The sequence below is a fragment of the Pelobates fuscus genome, chromosome 11 (genome assembly GCF_036172605.1).
Source record: "Pelobates fuscus isolate aPelFus1 chromosome 11, aPelFus1.pri, whole genome shotgun sequence".
Classification (NCBI taxonomy): Eukaryota; Metazoa; Chordata; class Amphibia; order Anura; family Pelobatidae; genus Pelobates; species Pelobates fuscus.
Genome location: NC_086327.1, coordinates 125555505 through 125570520, shown reverse-complemented (window position 1 = coordinate 125570520; position 15016 = coordinate 125555505). Strand labels below are relative to the sequence as shown.

General features: G+C 35.9%; 1 protein-coding gene across 1 annotated transcript in view; it reads right to left on the bottom strand.

The window, feature by feature from the left end:
- Positions 1-15016, bottom strand: part of LOC134576981 (uncharacterized) — a 61188-nt gene that overhangs the window by 28225 nt on the left and 17947 nt on the right. The window contains exons 12-25 of the mRNA XM_063435634.1: positions 14745-14896; positions 14083-14223; positions 13818-13956; positions 11848-12035; positions 11488-11613; positions 10708-10888; positions 10278-10428; positions 8938-9136; positions 6164-6424; positions 5726-5875; positions 3715-3951; positions 3264-3464; positions 2996-3151; positions 2045-2176 (exon numbers count right to left, since the gene is read on the bottom strand). Of these exons, the coding sequence (XP_063291704.1) occupies positions 2045-2176; positions 2996-3151; positions 3264-3464; positions 3715-3951; positions 5726-5875; positions 6164-6424; positions 8938-9136; positions 10278-10428; positions 10708-10888; positions 11488-11613; positions 11848-12035; positions 13818-13956; positions 14083-14223; positions 14745-14896 (2414 nt within the window). The remainder of the gene's footprint in view (positions 1-2044; positions 2177-2995; positions 3152-3263; positions 3465-3714; positions 3952-5725; positions 5876-6163; positions 6425-8937; positions 9137-10277; positions 10429-10707; positions 10889-11487; positions 11614-11847; positions 12036-13817; positions 13957-14082; positions 14224-14744; positions 14897-15016) is intronic.

The following is a 15016-nucleotide window of genomic DNA, read 5'->3' as shown; positions in this document are numbered from 1 at the left end:
TAAACGGCGGCTTCATCTATTTGGCGGTGAGTGTCGTAAGAGATACCTTAAAAAATAATGCAAAGTGTACAAACTGCACTGTGTTATTTTCCTGAGTATTTATTAATTCTTTATACAAATATTAAGGGATAAATTAGAGATGATATGGCAAGTCTAATCTTATCAAATGTCAGACACAGATGCAGAAACCTAAATGAATCTTATGAAAATTGTCACATACCCAGTGTTTGGGCAGTTTAACCCCTTAAGGACACATGACGTGTGTGACATGTCATGATTCCATTTTATTCCAGAAGTTTGGTCCTTAAGGGGTTAAAAACCCTAGTGACATTTCTGGGACTAAAACCAAAATGACACAAACATGTAAACAACAATGAATAAATACAATAAGTACAGTTATGTCAAGCATCTTTACTCTACAGGAATTTAAAGGGGCTTATAACAAACTCTAAATAATTTATTTAGCTGCACTCAACATGTTCATAACACCCTTCCTCCTCATCTCTGCCTGTCTGTTAGAATTGAGTCATGAAGTTTGACCTACAAAGTAACGTGTTATATGTTGCAATACAAAAAAAGTTAGTGATATTATTTTATTATTTATATAGCGCCAGCAAATTCTGTAGCGCTGTACCATGGGTATATATATATTCATTGTCTTGGGAAGGAAGGGGTTAATCCTTCCTTAAGAACATCCTCTTTAACTCGGAAAAAGTTGACATCTCCCAGCTAATCCTAGTCTTGCATTAGGTTTCTATTGGATGTGTTCATATTTTTGCATGCCTTTAGAACCTTCATGACGTTGTTGTGGAAGGGTAAAAAGTTGGGGGGTTATGATGCCAAGTGTCTTTACAATTTTGGAAAAAAAATTTGGAAAAAAAAAGAGGAAAATCTTGTGTCTCGTGGTTTCCCGTCAATAGAAAATGCACAGTTTGTGTCAAAGAGGCTGGAAATGAAATAATGAGATGACTGACAGTTTACAAACATTGAGGAACACTAAGTCAATGCACACTGAGTAATATCTGCAGCCAAACTACAAAGCTGCAAATAATCCTTAGAAATCCCTGTCATGGCACAACGTCACACTTTATTTATTGGTGCTGTTGCCTGAAGCAAAAGCTGATAAAATATTGCCGAGGAGAATAAATCAAAATACTAGCTGGAAATGAACTATTTTAACCAGAAATAATAAATGATAAAGGCTAGCATTCTGAGAATTTGTGCAGATGGGTATAAATAAGTCTTAAAGATCTATTGTGTATTTTAACTCTCAGGCCAATAACTCACACATAACAAAAACCTGACCAGAGAAATCGAAGAAGGAGCACTTTACCCGAACTACACAGTAGACTACTTTGAGCTATTTGTCTGTTCTTGACAAGGAACATAGGGGTCGTAGTTGAACAACAGATCGAGTAATAACTGCGGGATATACCTGGGTTGGAGTCTATTTCTAAGTATTGCACTGTTTCACATTACAATCATAAAAACTATTGTAACTTTTCTGGAAATTATAGAGTGGAATTACATGTGATGTCATGTGATGTTCTGTTTCTCTTTAAATGTGTGTGAAATTATTCAGCAGTTGACATCACAAATCAGTGTCAACAACAACGAATGAGAGGGAGCCACGATGGAGGCACACAGATCTAGGACAGGGTGGAACATAGGGTTTATGGATTTCTACGCTTGATTCTGGTTTTCAGACCTTACAATCAGACATTTGTTAAGTCAAGAGGATAAGTAAACATAATACTAAATAATATAGAATTAAAGAAGCATTACATTGTCCTTTAAACACCGTTGCCTTTCCAACGTTTACTTCCACAAGGCCTAAATGTTTTATATTTGCAAATGATGTAACGTGGATTAGCAAATCTCTTCATGCACGGTCAAAGGTCTACCTGCCAAAAGCCCGAACCACACACTGATGAAATGATCTGTTTGTATTACATTTACGTGGATAATTCTGGCTCCTCAATTTTAGTAAGACAAATATGCATTAAACAAGTCATGGGAATTCATTTATTTTTTTATATTTTACCTTCTCGTTGGCTGTTGATTGATCAGATATCTCCTGCAGTTCTTCCTGTAGCTTCTTCAACTTTTGTTCTCTGAAACTTTTAACTTCATTGGCCAAATAGTACGCTTCTTCAACAAAAGTAAGAATGTGCACCTAAAACGTTAGCACAACATAAACCAAAAAAGTTACTTGTGCACCATCCTTTATCCCTAAGCTCATTTAAGTATCAGAGGGCTTCGTTCGTGGGTTGTATTAATATAATTCTCTTTTCTGTAGGACTACAAACGGCACCATGAAAATGCAGAATAGAACAATGAGATAATGAGCCTTGACAAGTAGTACAGTCATAGAAAATGGAAAGAGTAGTGTATTAACAGACATGTTGTTAATGTGAAACCCTAGATTTTAGTTTTGCGCAGGGGGTCTTCTCAACTTCAAGGCACACTCAAGACCATTAAATTACCTTTGTTTGCTTAAGTGCTTTATGTGTAAAGGGTGTGTTCTCTTTTTTCATTTTACAAAAAGTACAAATTACAACAGAAACAGGCACTTTTATAAATTAACCTTTTGACACCCCCTTGGCTGTCAATCAGACAGCTGCTCGTGTTACTTCCTGGTTTGGTTAGCTCAGTGGAGTTAAACTGAAGTGGCAGAAACTGCACAGAGCACCTGCCTTGCAAAGACTTCCCATTGAGCTTCAATGGTGAAGTCTGTGATTGGATAATCTCTGAAAGTATCGGCGGTTTAGAAGGGGAGGGCTTAAAAGGCTTCATACAAGAGTTCTGTTGCAAGCTGTTTTTATATATACCCCCAATGAAAAAAATGCATATTCAAATGCATTAATATTTTTCATTGGGGTATATCTTCTAAACAGTAACTTAGTAGATAGCCCCCCAAAAAGTGTCACTAAACTTATGGTCATATTACAATAGGTATAAAATTCATAATTACATTGTTTATGTAAATAGTTACCTTGTCAGAGCAATATTCTTTAAGGCAATCAGCTATTTGTTCAATATAATGCTCTCTCATTTGTATCCGTTTTACCAGATGTTGTAACTCCACTAGTAACAAGCCTGTCTCGGTTTTATTGTTAAATAGACTGAAAATATCTTCTTGACAATGTCCCTTTAAGAAAAATGACAAACAAATAACCTGATCCATTCATTTGAGTAATAAAAAAAAAACTTCCCCAATACCTATGCTATAAAAATGAAAAATAATTAATAATAATAATTACTGTCATGGTATCATCTTCAGAAGTGATCAGTTTTCTTGCCAGCTTTGCCTGGTCATTTTTTGATGCATTCACTCCCTCTTGCAGAAGAATTATCTGACGGAAGTGCCTTTGAGACAGCACACAGCACACTACGTGCTCCGTGTAACTTCGATTTTCCGAATTTGCCAGTTCTTCAAATAGTAATTTATCCCTTTCCTGCAACTAAAATAAAGACAATAGAACATAAACTGGTAGAATGGGAGGAAAAAAGGAAGACACAATGGAGAAAATATAGATTGGATAAGGTTTGCTGATAAAATGGACAAAATAAATTGGTTCGATGACTCATTTAGGGCCATGTACTTTTAATTACTCAATATGCAAGACATCAATCAATGCAGCTATAAATTAATAATGTAGTAAGAAAACAATCAATGATAGATTTCTTTTTTTGTAATTTTTGTAGCGTTACCATTTGTTCTGTTAATAAACAATGCTCCTCTTTAAGCTGAGTTTGCATTTCACTCAGCGGATATTGAATATGTAGTAGCTGCTCTTCCTTGTAGTATTTCCTTAAAAACGCGATTAGATTTTCAACCTGTGAATCTTCAATGGTGTGTGCTGCCTCTTCTGCAGCTTGTTGTCCTGATAATGACGTACAGCACAAACTGCTTACAATTTTCTGGACATCCCCAGGGCAATTATTAATCTGTAATGGCAATTCGCTAGAATGGTAATTTCGGCTTTATTTACTAATGTCATTTATTTAAAGAATTGCAGCTAATTTTTAGTGCTGAATACATGGAGTATAAACACTGAAACTGATATAATAGGTTATGAGAGCCTTAACCACAAGCTTGCAAACTTAAAGGTACACTATAGTCACCAAAACAACTACAACTTATTGAATTTGTTCTGGTGAGTAGAATCATTACCTTCAGGCTTTTTGCTGTAAACACCGTCTTTTCAGAGAAAATGCAGTGTTTACATTACAGCCTAGTGATAACTCCACTGTCCACTCCTCAGATAGCTGTTAGCAATCCTTCCTGGGTCATGGCTGCCTAAAATGAATCCAAACATTCAGTGTCTCCACCCTCTGCATGCAGACACTGAACTTTCCTGATAGAGATTCATTGATCCAATTCATCTCTATGAGGAGATGCTGATTGACCAGGGCTGTGTTTGAATTGTGCTGTCTCTGCCCCTGATCTGCCTCCTTGTCAGTCTCAGCCAATCCTATGGGAAAGCATTGTGATTGGATCAGGCTACCACTTCTGATGATGTCAGCAGGCAGTGGGCAGGTCTAAAGGAAACAGAGCAAGAGCTAGCAGCTCCAGACTTGAATACAAGTAAGATTTTGCTATATTTGGGGAGGCATGAGGGGACCAGCGGGGCTTAATGGTGGTTTTAACCCTATAGGGTCAGGAATACATGTTTGTTTCTTGACCCTATAGTGCTCCTTTAAAGGAGTGATAAAGGCTAGACAAAAGGCTCAGATAAAGATGACACTATTGTATACTCCGCATAGACAATAGAATGTAATCAGTCTTCTTAATAATTACATTCTGCTGTCTGAGCCATGTTCATTGCTGATAGCTACATGTGATCTAACACAGGGGTGCCCAAAAGGAAGATCCCCAGATGCTGTAGAACAACAGCTCCCATGATGCTTTGCATGCAGTTAGAATACTTTTAGATTGACAAAGCATCGTGGAAGCTGTAGTTTTAAAACATCTAGTGATCTACCTTGACCTAGCACATATCCATGCAGTTCACATACACAAACAGTATCAGCAGAATTGCCTGTGAATGGGGCGCAGTGATTTCCACTGGATCGTTGTCACGTTTCACATAAAAGTGGAGACTGTGATAGCAGTAGGATCAGGGCTAAGTCTATATTAAAGAGCCAATCTAATCACCATTAGCGCTATGGCTAATTGCATAAGTGATGGTGTGCTCAGTATATGGGCATCATTTCCCAGTTCTCTTTAAAAAAAAAAAAAAAAACATTTTGGAATGGCTTGATAAAAAAATTCTAACAATTCGCCAGCAACCCTATCCTGACACCAGTGCAGCAAAGCACACATATATCAAGTGCAAATCCATTCAAAGTTGGACAGAAACAATAGACTCTCATCTTATTATTGCCATTCACTGGAGGACTGATTGACACTTTATAATGTGGACGGCTATGGTGCAATCGTTTTGATGCTTAGAGTGCCCCTTTGATGTGCTATGGAATGAAATGACGCCCATGTGCTGTCATTCATGTGGGCGTATAGTCTAGAATCATTTAGTTGTAAAAATAAAGATACATTTTCTTCAAACTCTCCCTCAGCTGGCTGCCCCTATATCACTGCTTTGGTAATGTGTCAGAGAGGCTGCAATGAGTGCACACAGAATGCACACTGATTTACATACACAGCATTTTTTCATTTCAATGAATAGGATCTAATGAACACAATATTAAACAATGCATTTACCTGGAGCTTGTTGTAGAAATCTAGAATTTTGTACACGTGGGCTTGCGTTACCAGCTCATGTTTCACAAACTTGGTTGCTATACTTCTTAGAAGTTCATTATGAGACCTTGTATCCCCCACTAGCAATTTAGCATCAACAGAAGACATACCCTGTCGGATACAGAAAGCATGAAATATTTGATTATGCTTGCAGAACTGCTTTCAAATAACATTTTCCCTAGACCATTCTAAACCTGCTGCTGCCTTAAATGGGCTCTAGCGGTGAAAATACTGTAGTTTGCAGCATGTTAATGTACGCCACTTCATAATAATAGCAGATATTCCAGTTCTGAATCCAAAAATTAGGATTTTCACCTTAACAATTTGCTTTTAGATCTGATTGTAACTTTTTGTATGGAACCATATCAAATGCCTTTATCCACTGCACATCGTATTTACCTGCATCTCCTGCATGGCGTCATACTGCCATTGACCGCAGACTGGTAGTATATTTTTGGCAAGATGCTGTATTGAGGCTCGAACATCAATGCCGAAATAATCTTCAGGGATAATGCTGGCTGGGTTTAACCCCATACTTTTTACTTCTTCCAGGTGCTTTTGGTGTAATGCCTGGCGAGCGGTTCTGTGGACTTCAGTTAACTCCTCTAGAAGTCTTTGCCACTCAGCATACATTTCACTTTCTTGACTAGTTCCCAGCAACTGCAAAGAGAAAACTGCATGAAATATTATTTGACATAAAATGTTAAATGCTGATCCCTTGCGGTTGCTCTTCCAACACCCTCCTAAGGTAGATTCCATGGGGTATCTTTTGTCTTTAGAGAAGGTGTTTGAGGCTCTATATGTGCATGTTAGACTTAATTTCATTGCTTTGAGTCTGTCTGCCTATCACTTTCTTTCTCTCTCTCTCTCTTTCTCTATCTACTTGTTTGTTTTATCATCTGTCTGTTTGTCTGTCTGTCTGTATTGCTCAAAACAGAGCATCTATGTGCTGGTACATTTAACCTTAAATATATGCATTTCATCTCTCATTTACTGCATATATCATAAATGTGACACTTAGCCATAGAGGTTCTATAAACGTCAATTACATATCAGTTATATTCAATACCCATGTATATATTGTTTGTTTGAAAAGCATTATGCTCTTTTGTTATTTATAATTATCCTGAAAGAAACAAAGCACAATTCATCTCCTCATATAATTAGTATTAATATTAATATTTCATAATGATTTATGGAATCACCACTTTAGTTTGTATTTAAAATATTAGCTAAATACTGTCTTTTTTCCTGTATTAGTGCAGAGTTATCACTAACATTGCCAATTTTGAAAGAACAGTTTACATAGTTACATAGTTACATAGCAGCCTTCCTCACATATGCTGTTGCTGTTGATCCAAAAGAAGGCAACAAACCCAGTCTGAAGTGCTTCCAAAATTGCAACAAACTAGGAAAAAAATCCTTCTTGACCCCAAAATAGCAGTCAGATGTCTCCTTGGATCAAGCAGCTATTACCCCACTAATTAGAAATTATATCCCTGTATGTTTTGTTTTTGCAAGTATTTATCCAATTGCAGTTTAAACATCTGTATAGACTCTGACAAAACCACCTCTTCAGGCAGAGCATTCCATATCCTTATTGCTCTTACTGTAAAAAAACCTTTTCTTTGCCTTAGATTAAATCTCCTTTCTTCAAGCCTAAATGTGTTACCTCATGTCCAATGTATAGCCCTGTTTATGAATAGATTTCCAGATAATGGTTTGTACTGGCCCCGAATATATTTGTATAATGTTATCATATCCCCGCTCAGGCGCCGTTTTTCCAAACTGAAGAGATTTAAATTTTTTAACCTTTCTTCATAACTAAAATGCTCCATTCCTTTTATCAATTTTGTAGCTCGTCTCTGCACTTTTTCTAGTGCCATGATATCTTTCTTTAGAACAGGTGCCCAAAATTGCACAGCATATTCATGGTGTGGTCTTACCAGCGATTTATAAAGAGGCAAAATTATATTTTTATCTCGAGAATTTATGCCCCTATTTATACATGACAAAACCTTACTGGCCTTAGCAACGGCAGATTGACATTGCATATTGCTACCTAATTTGTTGTCTATAACAATTCCCAAATCCTTCTTGTGTGTGGTTATCCCTAGTTCACTACCATGTGTGTGGTTATCCCTAGTTCACTACCATTTAGGGTGTAAATTGCTTGTGCATTCTTAACCCCGAAGTGCATAACTTTGCATTTTTCTACGTTAAATTTCCTCTGCCATTTTAGTGCCCAGTCCTCCAATCTATCCAAATCCCTCTGCAGCAAGGCAATATCCTGCTCACATTTTATTACTTTACATAGTTTTGTGTCATCTGTAAACACTGATACATGGCTTTCAATGCCCATTTCAAGATCATTTATAAATATGTTAAATAGAAGCGGTCCCAAAACAGAATCCTGAGGGACACCACTTACCACTTTTGTCCAGCTTGAAAATGTACCATTTACGACAACTATCCTTAAGCCAATGGAAGAACAAGAATATTCATCTAGACCAATTTCTTTTAGTTTGAAGACTAACCTATTGTGAGGAACCGTATCAAATGCCTTGGCAAAATCCAAGTAGATCACATCCACTGCAACACCCTGATCTATATTTCTACTTACTTCTTCGTAGAATGCAATTAGGTTAGTTTGACATGACCTATGTTTCATAAAACCATGCTGATTATTGCTAATATCACAGTTCTTCCCAATGAATTCCTGAATATTATCCCTTAATAGCCGTTCAAATAATTTCCCAGTCACAGAAGTTAAGCTCACAGGTCTATAATTTCCAGGCAAGGATTTTGAACCCTTTTTAAATATAGGAACAACATCTGCCTTCCTCCAATCCTCCGGTACAATACCTGAAACAAAAGAATCTTGAAAAATTAAATACAGAGGTTCACTTATTTCCCCACTTAGCTCCTTAAGTACTCGTGGGTGGATACTGACAGGCCCCGGAGCTTTATTTTCTCAAACACATTGAATTGCAACAGTTTTCTCTCTTTCTCTTTTAGAAAACTTTTATTGATTTTTTTTTACCAGAATTCTTTAGCTAATGGCTCTAAATAGGCATTATTCACTGCCGTATTATGTTAAATCTTTCTAAAAGGTAATGGCACGATCATTAAGGAATAAAACGTTAGAGGAGGCACTCGTTAGAAAAGATCACCTTTCCAGGGTTACATTGTTCAATATTCATCCTTTCTTTATCTTTGAAACTAAAAAGCAATTGTGAGAGGTTTGTGTTGATTTTTCCATGTGCTTTGACATTATATGTTTCGTAAAAGTTCCATATCTTGTTAATTTCTTCAGTGAGTAGCAGCCTTTCAAAATTGACCAGTTCACTGGCTTGTTTCTCTGTAAGAAACCTGAAACATTAAATATTGGGTTAAATTATGTATTGCTGGATTTAATCTTAAAAAAAATAAATCTCACCAGTTACCAACTAGCAGGTCATATTTAAAATGGGTCTCGGCAGTTAGAAGCTAGTAATTCACAGCTGTTTCCATACCATAGAATTACACTTTTAGTGGTGACTGATAGTTTTTTACATCCCATCAGATAATAAATTAAACTAATAAACATCTGGATGGTACACAATAAAAAATTACCAACTGGTCATTTGAAATCGTTAACTCAGTGAACTTAAAACTTGCTTCTGCTTGTCCTAAATTTGACAAATTAGCAACTGTAAAATCCCAATAAGTCCTAATTGGAGAAAAAAACATTTATTTCATAGTTAAGTGTATTTAAACACTAAAACCTATCTGTAAGTATGGTGTATGTAGTTTTCAATAGAGTTGAGCAAGGCACACGTTTTGACTCAGCCATTTTTTCTGAAAATAGAATATTTCTGAATACCCGAATTTTGGATAAACGTTGGTTCAATTCAGCAGAATTATAGAATGATGATAACAGCAACAGAATCAGAAGAGCAAATGAATGGTCCAATCATTTCAATTTGGCCAGAAAATGCTCCTCAGTGTACTGCAAAATATATACATTTTATTATATTATGTATATATTTTGCAGCACACTGTCGGTCCACTTTCATGCATTTTTTTATTCTTATGATTTTGTTTTTCCAAATTGGATACTCAGTTCTGAAATTCTGCAGAGCCATACTGACATTTGTCCTATAATTGTGAGTCCCGAAACATGTTCTGTTTAAAAAAAAAAAAAAAAAAATAGTTCAGCTAAGCTGAATTTTCGTTACATGCACAAATCTAATGAGAATTAATTGAGCTATTTTTGTCTTAATTAATTAAGTGTGAGTGTGTGACTAATGTAGCTTAGTGTGTGAGTAAGAATTACAAAACTCAAGACCAGAGACAAACCTCAGAGTGCAAAAATCTTACACGGAATGTTAGTACCTGTGGATTAATTTATGTAAGTTCCAGAAACAATCATGGACCTCCCAGTTGGGCAAACATTTGTTATATAATATACTCTTTAGACCAAATTTTGTTACAGATTAGAGTATATTGACATTGTAATTGGTAGACATACCTGAACAGGTAGTCTTGATGTCTGGAAACAATGTCGGCGTTGGTAAACCAAGGCACGTTTGATGACAACTTTTCTGTGTCCCCAATAGGTACCACTTGAAAACTGTCGGAGTTTGCTGCAGATGCTTTAAGTGTGCTACGTGAGGAATAACCTAAAGAAAAATGAAAGCCCATTAGTAGTTAAAAAAATACATTTATTTATAATTTGACTTAAACTCACAACAGGAATTGTCGAAATACTTAACTTCATCTTTTGAAGAATTGTAGGTATTACAGCCCATTGCGTCTTGAATGCAGGTATCTCCAAACCCAAGTCCTCCATGAGCCTAAGCCATCCCAGTCCTAACACTAAGCCAACCTAAACCTGAAACCTCCTTATGCATCAGATACTCTAAACCCTAACCTATAACCACACGTAGCCTTTCTCTTACCTGATGCTGGTGCTCGTGGTTCAGCTAATAACTTATAATTCTTCTTTTCTTCCATGATCTGAATCAGATATTTTAACATTGGAGTAAGTGTTCGACCAAGATCCTGGACCTCTTTTCCAACAACATTCCAATACGATGTTTGGGAATTAAGATACTGGGGTGCCCTACCTAATAGAAATAACTATAAAAAAAATAGGAAAAAAAGAAAAAAGTTTTTAATCACCATTATTTTATTTTGCACATTATTGTGTAACCTTAATGTGGTAAACACTACTGTGGAATACTGCAACTTTTTTGTGTGTTCTTTGAAATCAAATCTTTATGAAGAACTGAAACAATGTATTAACATACATGCACAACTCCTCTGAATTGTTAGATAAAATGTGTGAAAATATTAGCATGAGCTGTAATGTATCTGCATCTATGCTTGCGTGCATCTCACTAGATTCAAGAGAAGAATGGGAATTAAGCTTTGGTTTAAACATGTCCTTAAATTTAAATGTAATTAAAAGGTACTAGAATGGTATTCTAATGAAACAGTTTATTTCTGATGCTCTGATCTAACCTTCTCTGAACTGTCTTCTCCACGTTTTCCGGATAGCCCTAAAACATTGGTTACTACTATGAATGGATATTTGAATAATTTGGATAAAATATTGTAACATATACACGTTGGTGGGAATCTTGTTCAGAATGTTGCATTTCTTGTTTGTGAATCAGTTGTCCGGAAATAGAGCCATCCCCATTACTGTAGTACAGGGTACATTGCTAAGCACGCACCTTTGCTTGAAGTCCTTGTAGTTTAATATATTCTCTGACATATTCTAGTTTTGAATATGCAGTGTCCACACCAATTAATCTTTTCATCATGTGGTCCTCAAACTCGTCAATCAAGCTCAATCTAACCTACAAAAAAAATCCTATATATTAAAATCGAAGGATGTTTTTGGATTAAAATATCATTATATTTCAATGATGAATGAACCGCCTTAATTGTTAATAGAAAACCCATACACTATTAATTTAATCATTTATTCCAAAAAAAGTAAAAAAAATTACATTAGAAGAAAATTACTCTGAGATTCGAAGCAGGACCCGATAATCACTAAATTACATTGTCTGGCATCAATCACCATTTACCATGTTTTGCTTAGTCCCAACTATTTCTTCACGAATTTGTTCCCTGCTTTTCTGCCACTCTCTCGTTTGGGATCGAAGTCTTTCCGATTCATGCTCTAACTTGTGAGAGAATTGAACCAATTTTTCCATAGTTTTCCTGACAACCATTAAAAGCATCAGTTGCCGTTCCATCTCCTCTGTATTGTCACCTAGTGGCAAACAATGCTAGTAAAGTCAGATTCTAACATTAAAGGTAAAAGACATTCACAGAAAAATGAATTGCATTCCTCGTATATACCAGGGTTCTTTTGACGTGTATTCAGGCACTTCAATATTTTAACCATATGTCTTTTATAACGAAAGGGAAATAGAAAAAAAACATGCACATTTGAACTGAATTTTAATTATGAAATGGCACACTTATACAGAAATAAACCACAAAACAGCGCAGTGTAGATGGAAGACATGCTATAAGAGGCCCTTTCCTTGTGTAAAAATGAGAGGCAGTTGAAAAGCCAAGACAATTTATCAGTGGCTTGTGCCATTGAACAGGAGCAGCTACATTGGAACGTGCAGAGAGGAGTACGGAATCATGTTCATGTTAATAATTGATGTGTAGGTTGAATGGCTTTTGTCAAACAAGCTTAAAGCAGGGAGGTGTTAAGCAGCCATGGGAGACAGGAACGCAGGTGGCCAAGGACCAAATGTCTTTACATAAAAAATGAGGAGTAGCTCATTGAATATATCAGGGCATATTGACAGGCTGCAATAGCAGTCCACAATGCCATTTGTTGGTGTACTCTAGATTGTAAGCTTGTTTGAGCAGGGTCATCATCAACATTTTATTCCTGTAACATTTTGTAATTGTCTCATTTATTGTAATATTTCCCCCCTTTTATAATATTGTAAAGCACTGCTGAATAAGTTGCCTCTTTATAAATAGTAATAATAAAAATGTATGGTGTGGTTTATTTACTAAACAACACATTAGAAGTGAACTTAAATAGCTAAAGTCATAGTTGGAGATTGTTTCAAAATCAGCTCTTTTTGCAGAAATTTAGGAATTAAATATCCAGTATATTTCAATTCTATTATTTTGAGAACCTCAAAAACTCCCAAGCTAATTTCAGATTATTTTCAAATACTAATGATTATATTATTTGAAGAGACACTATATAGTCACCAGAACAGCTACAGCTTATTGTATTTGTTCTGGTGCATATAATCATCCCCTTACGGCTTTTAGTAGTTAACACTGTGTTTTCAGAGAAAATGCAGTGTTTACATCACAGCCTAGGGATAACTCCACTGGTCACTCATCAAATGGCTGCTAGTGGTGCTTCCTGGGGCAGTGCTGCACACTGTGCAGCACTGCCATTCAGTGTCTCCACCCTCTGCATGGAGACACTGAACTTGATTGATTCAATACATCTCTATGAGGAGATGCTGATTGGCCAGGGCTGTGTTTGGCTCTGTTGCCAGTCTCAGCTAATCCTATGGGAAAGCATTGTGATTGGCTGAGAACAACACTTCTGATGATGTCAGCCAAACAGACAAATCACGGGCAGACCCAGCAGCTGCAGACTTGAACAAAACTAAGGAATACAAGTGTCCCTTTCATGCCCTTTTTGAAAATTTGTACTGTTTGAAATTTGTTCTAAATAATTAAAAAATTATTTACTGATCCAACATTTCTGTAAATGATAACTGAATAAATAACAACAATGTGCCTGATTTATTACTTAGCTACTGGAAATGTAATACCAACACCTTTACCTAATCATTGAATATTATTAAACCGTCATATACTTATTATTAAACCGTCATATATATATATATAACCGTAATATATTTATATATGTCAAATGTCTATTTTAATTCAAAGCCACAAACTTAAAACAAATCAATACATTCCTCTTTAGTTAGAAGGCATGTTATAGTTTTGTTTGGCATGTTTATTGTTTTATTTGTAGAATAGAAATACATCTTACTCATAAAAGGCAGTTGACTGATCTTGATGGATAAGCTGTTTAAATTCTGTTTGGATCTTCTTTGAGTTTCACGAAGGGTTGATTCTTCGACCGATTGACAAAGTTCCTCTAGTGATACAATCTTGTCTTTGAATCTACTCTAAAGTTAAATACAAAATTAAACAGCAACATCATTAATTTAGTTCATTTTACAAAACATCATCAAAAGGAGCCATGTAAATACTTAACCAAACATTTATATCAAATCTGGCAGAGATCATCGGACCTTGTGTATCTTGTCTTCTCTCGCGGCATCAGCGATATAAAGTAGAAGAAGTTTCAAATCTTTCAAAAGTTCTCCTTCCTTGTTCTTTTGGTTTTGCCAAAATCGCTCTCTTGATTTTAATTCTCTTCCAAGTGATTCCAACTAAAACCATAAATATTTGTGATACATTTACGTAGACATCAATATGCGTAATTACCAGTTCACAGTAATGAAATGAAGGGGCACCATATTCCATAACTGATCATCTCATCTTTCATTACACATCAGCATTAATTTGGTTGAGTAAGATTGTAAGTTACTAATACAAGCCAAGCTGACCTAGAAGGGGAAGAAAATATTGGCCTCCAGAGGTAAGTATGGCTGTGAGGACGACAGATTGTATAGTGCCATCGAAGGCATAGTTTAAAATGCTTTTCCACTAGACCATTTTACAATTTAAAAATACAATTACATTGTCTCCCTGGAATCGTCTTTTTATTGTAAATCTCCTTATTGGATGGCCAGAATATTAGGGATGCAGTGTTCCCTTGGAACTAAGCAAAATATCTTCTTAGATACACTGTATCTGAACGCATCATTATATTTTGTCTATTTACAAAATGACGTTGGTCGTAGAAAACATTTGCAAAATGAATGTACTGACCACAAAATATAATACTTACCAGATAATAATCCTTTCCTTTCGACGATGTGCCTGACTGTACAACTGGCATAATAATTCCTGTTAATGGGCTGGTTTGAGCACCTACCACTGATCCACTGTCACCTGTGATTGGATCAATTGTTCTAGCTCCCAATTCGATTGGAATAAGTCCTTAAGGAAATGTAGAAATAAATGTTACCTATATTCACTTAGATATTTGTTTTTGGAGCAAAAAGAGAACACATCAGGTTGGGACGGAGGGCGAAAATGTGTTTTTTTTGGAGTCCAAGT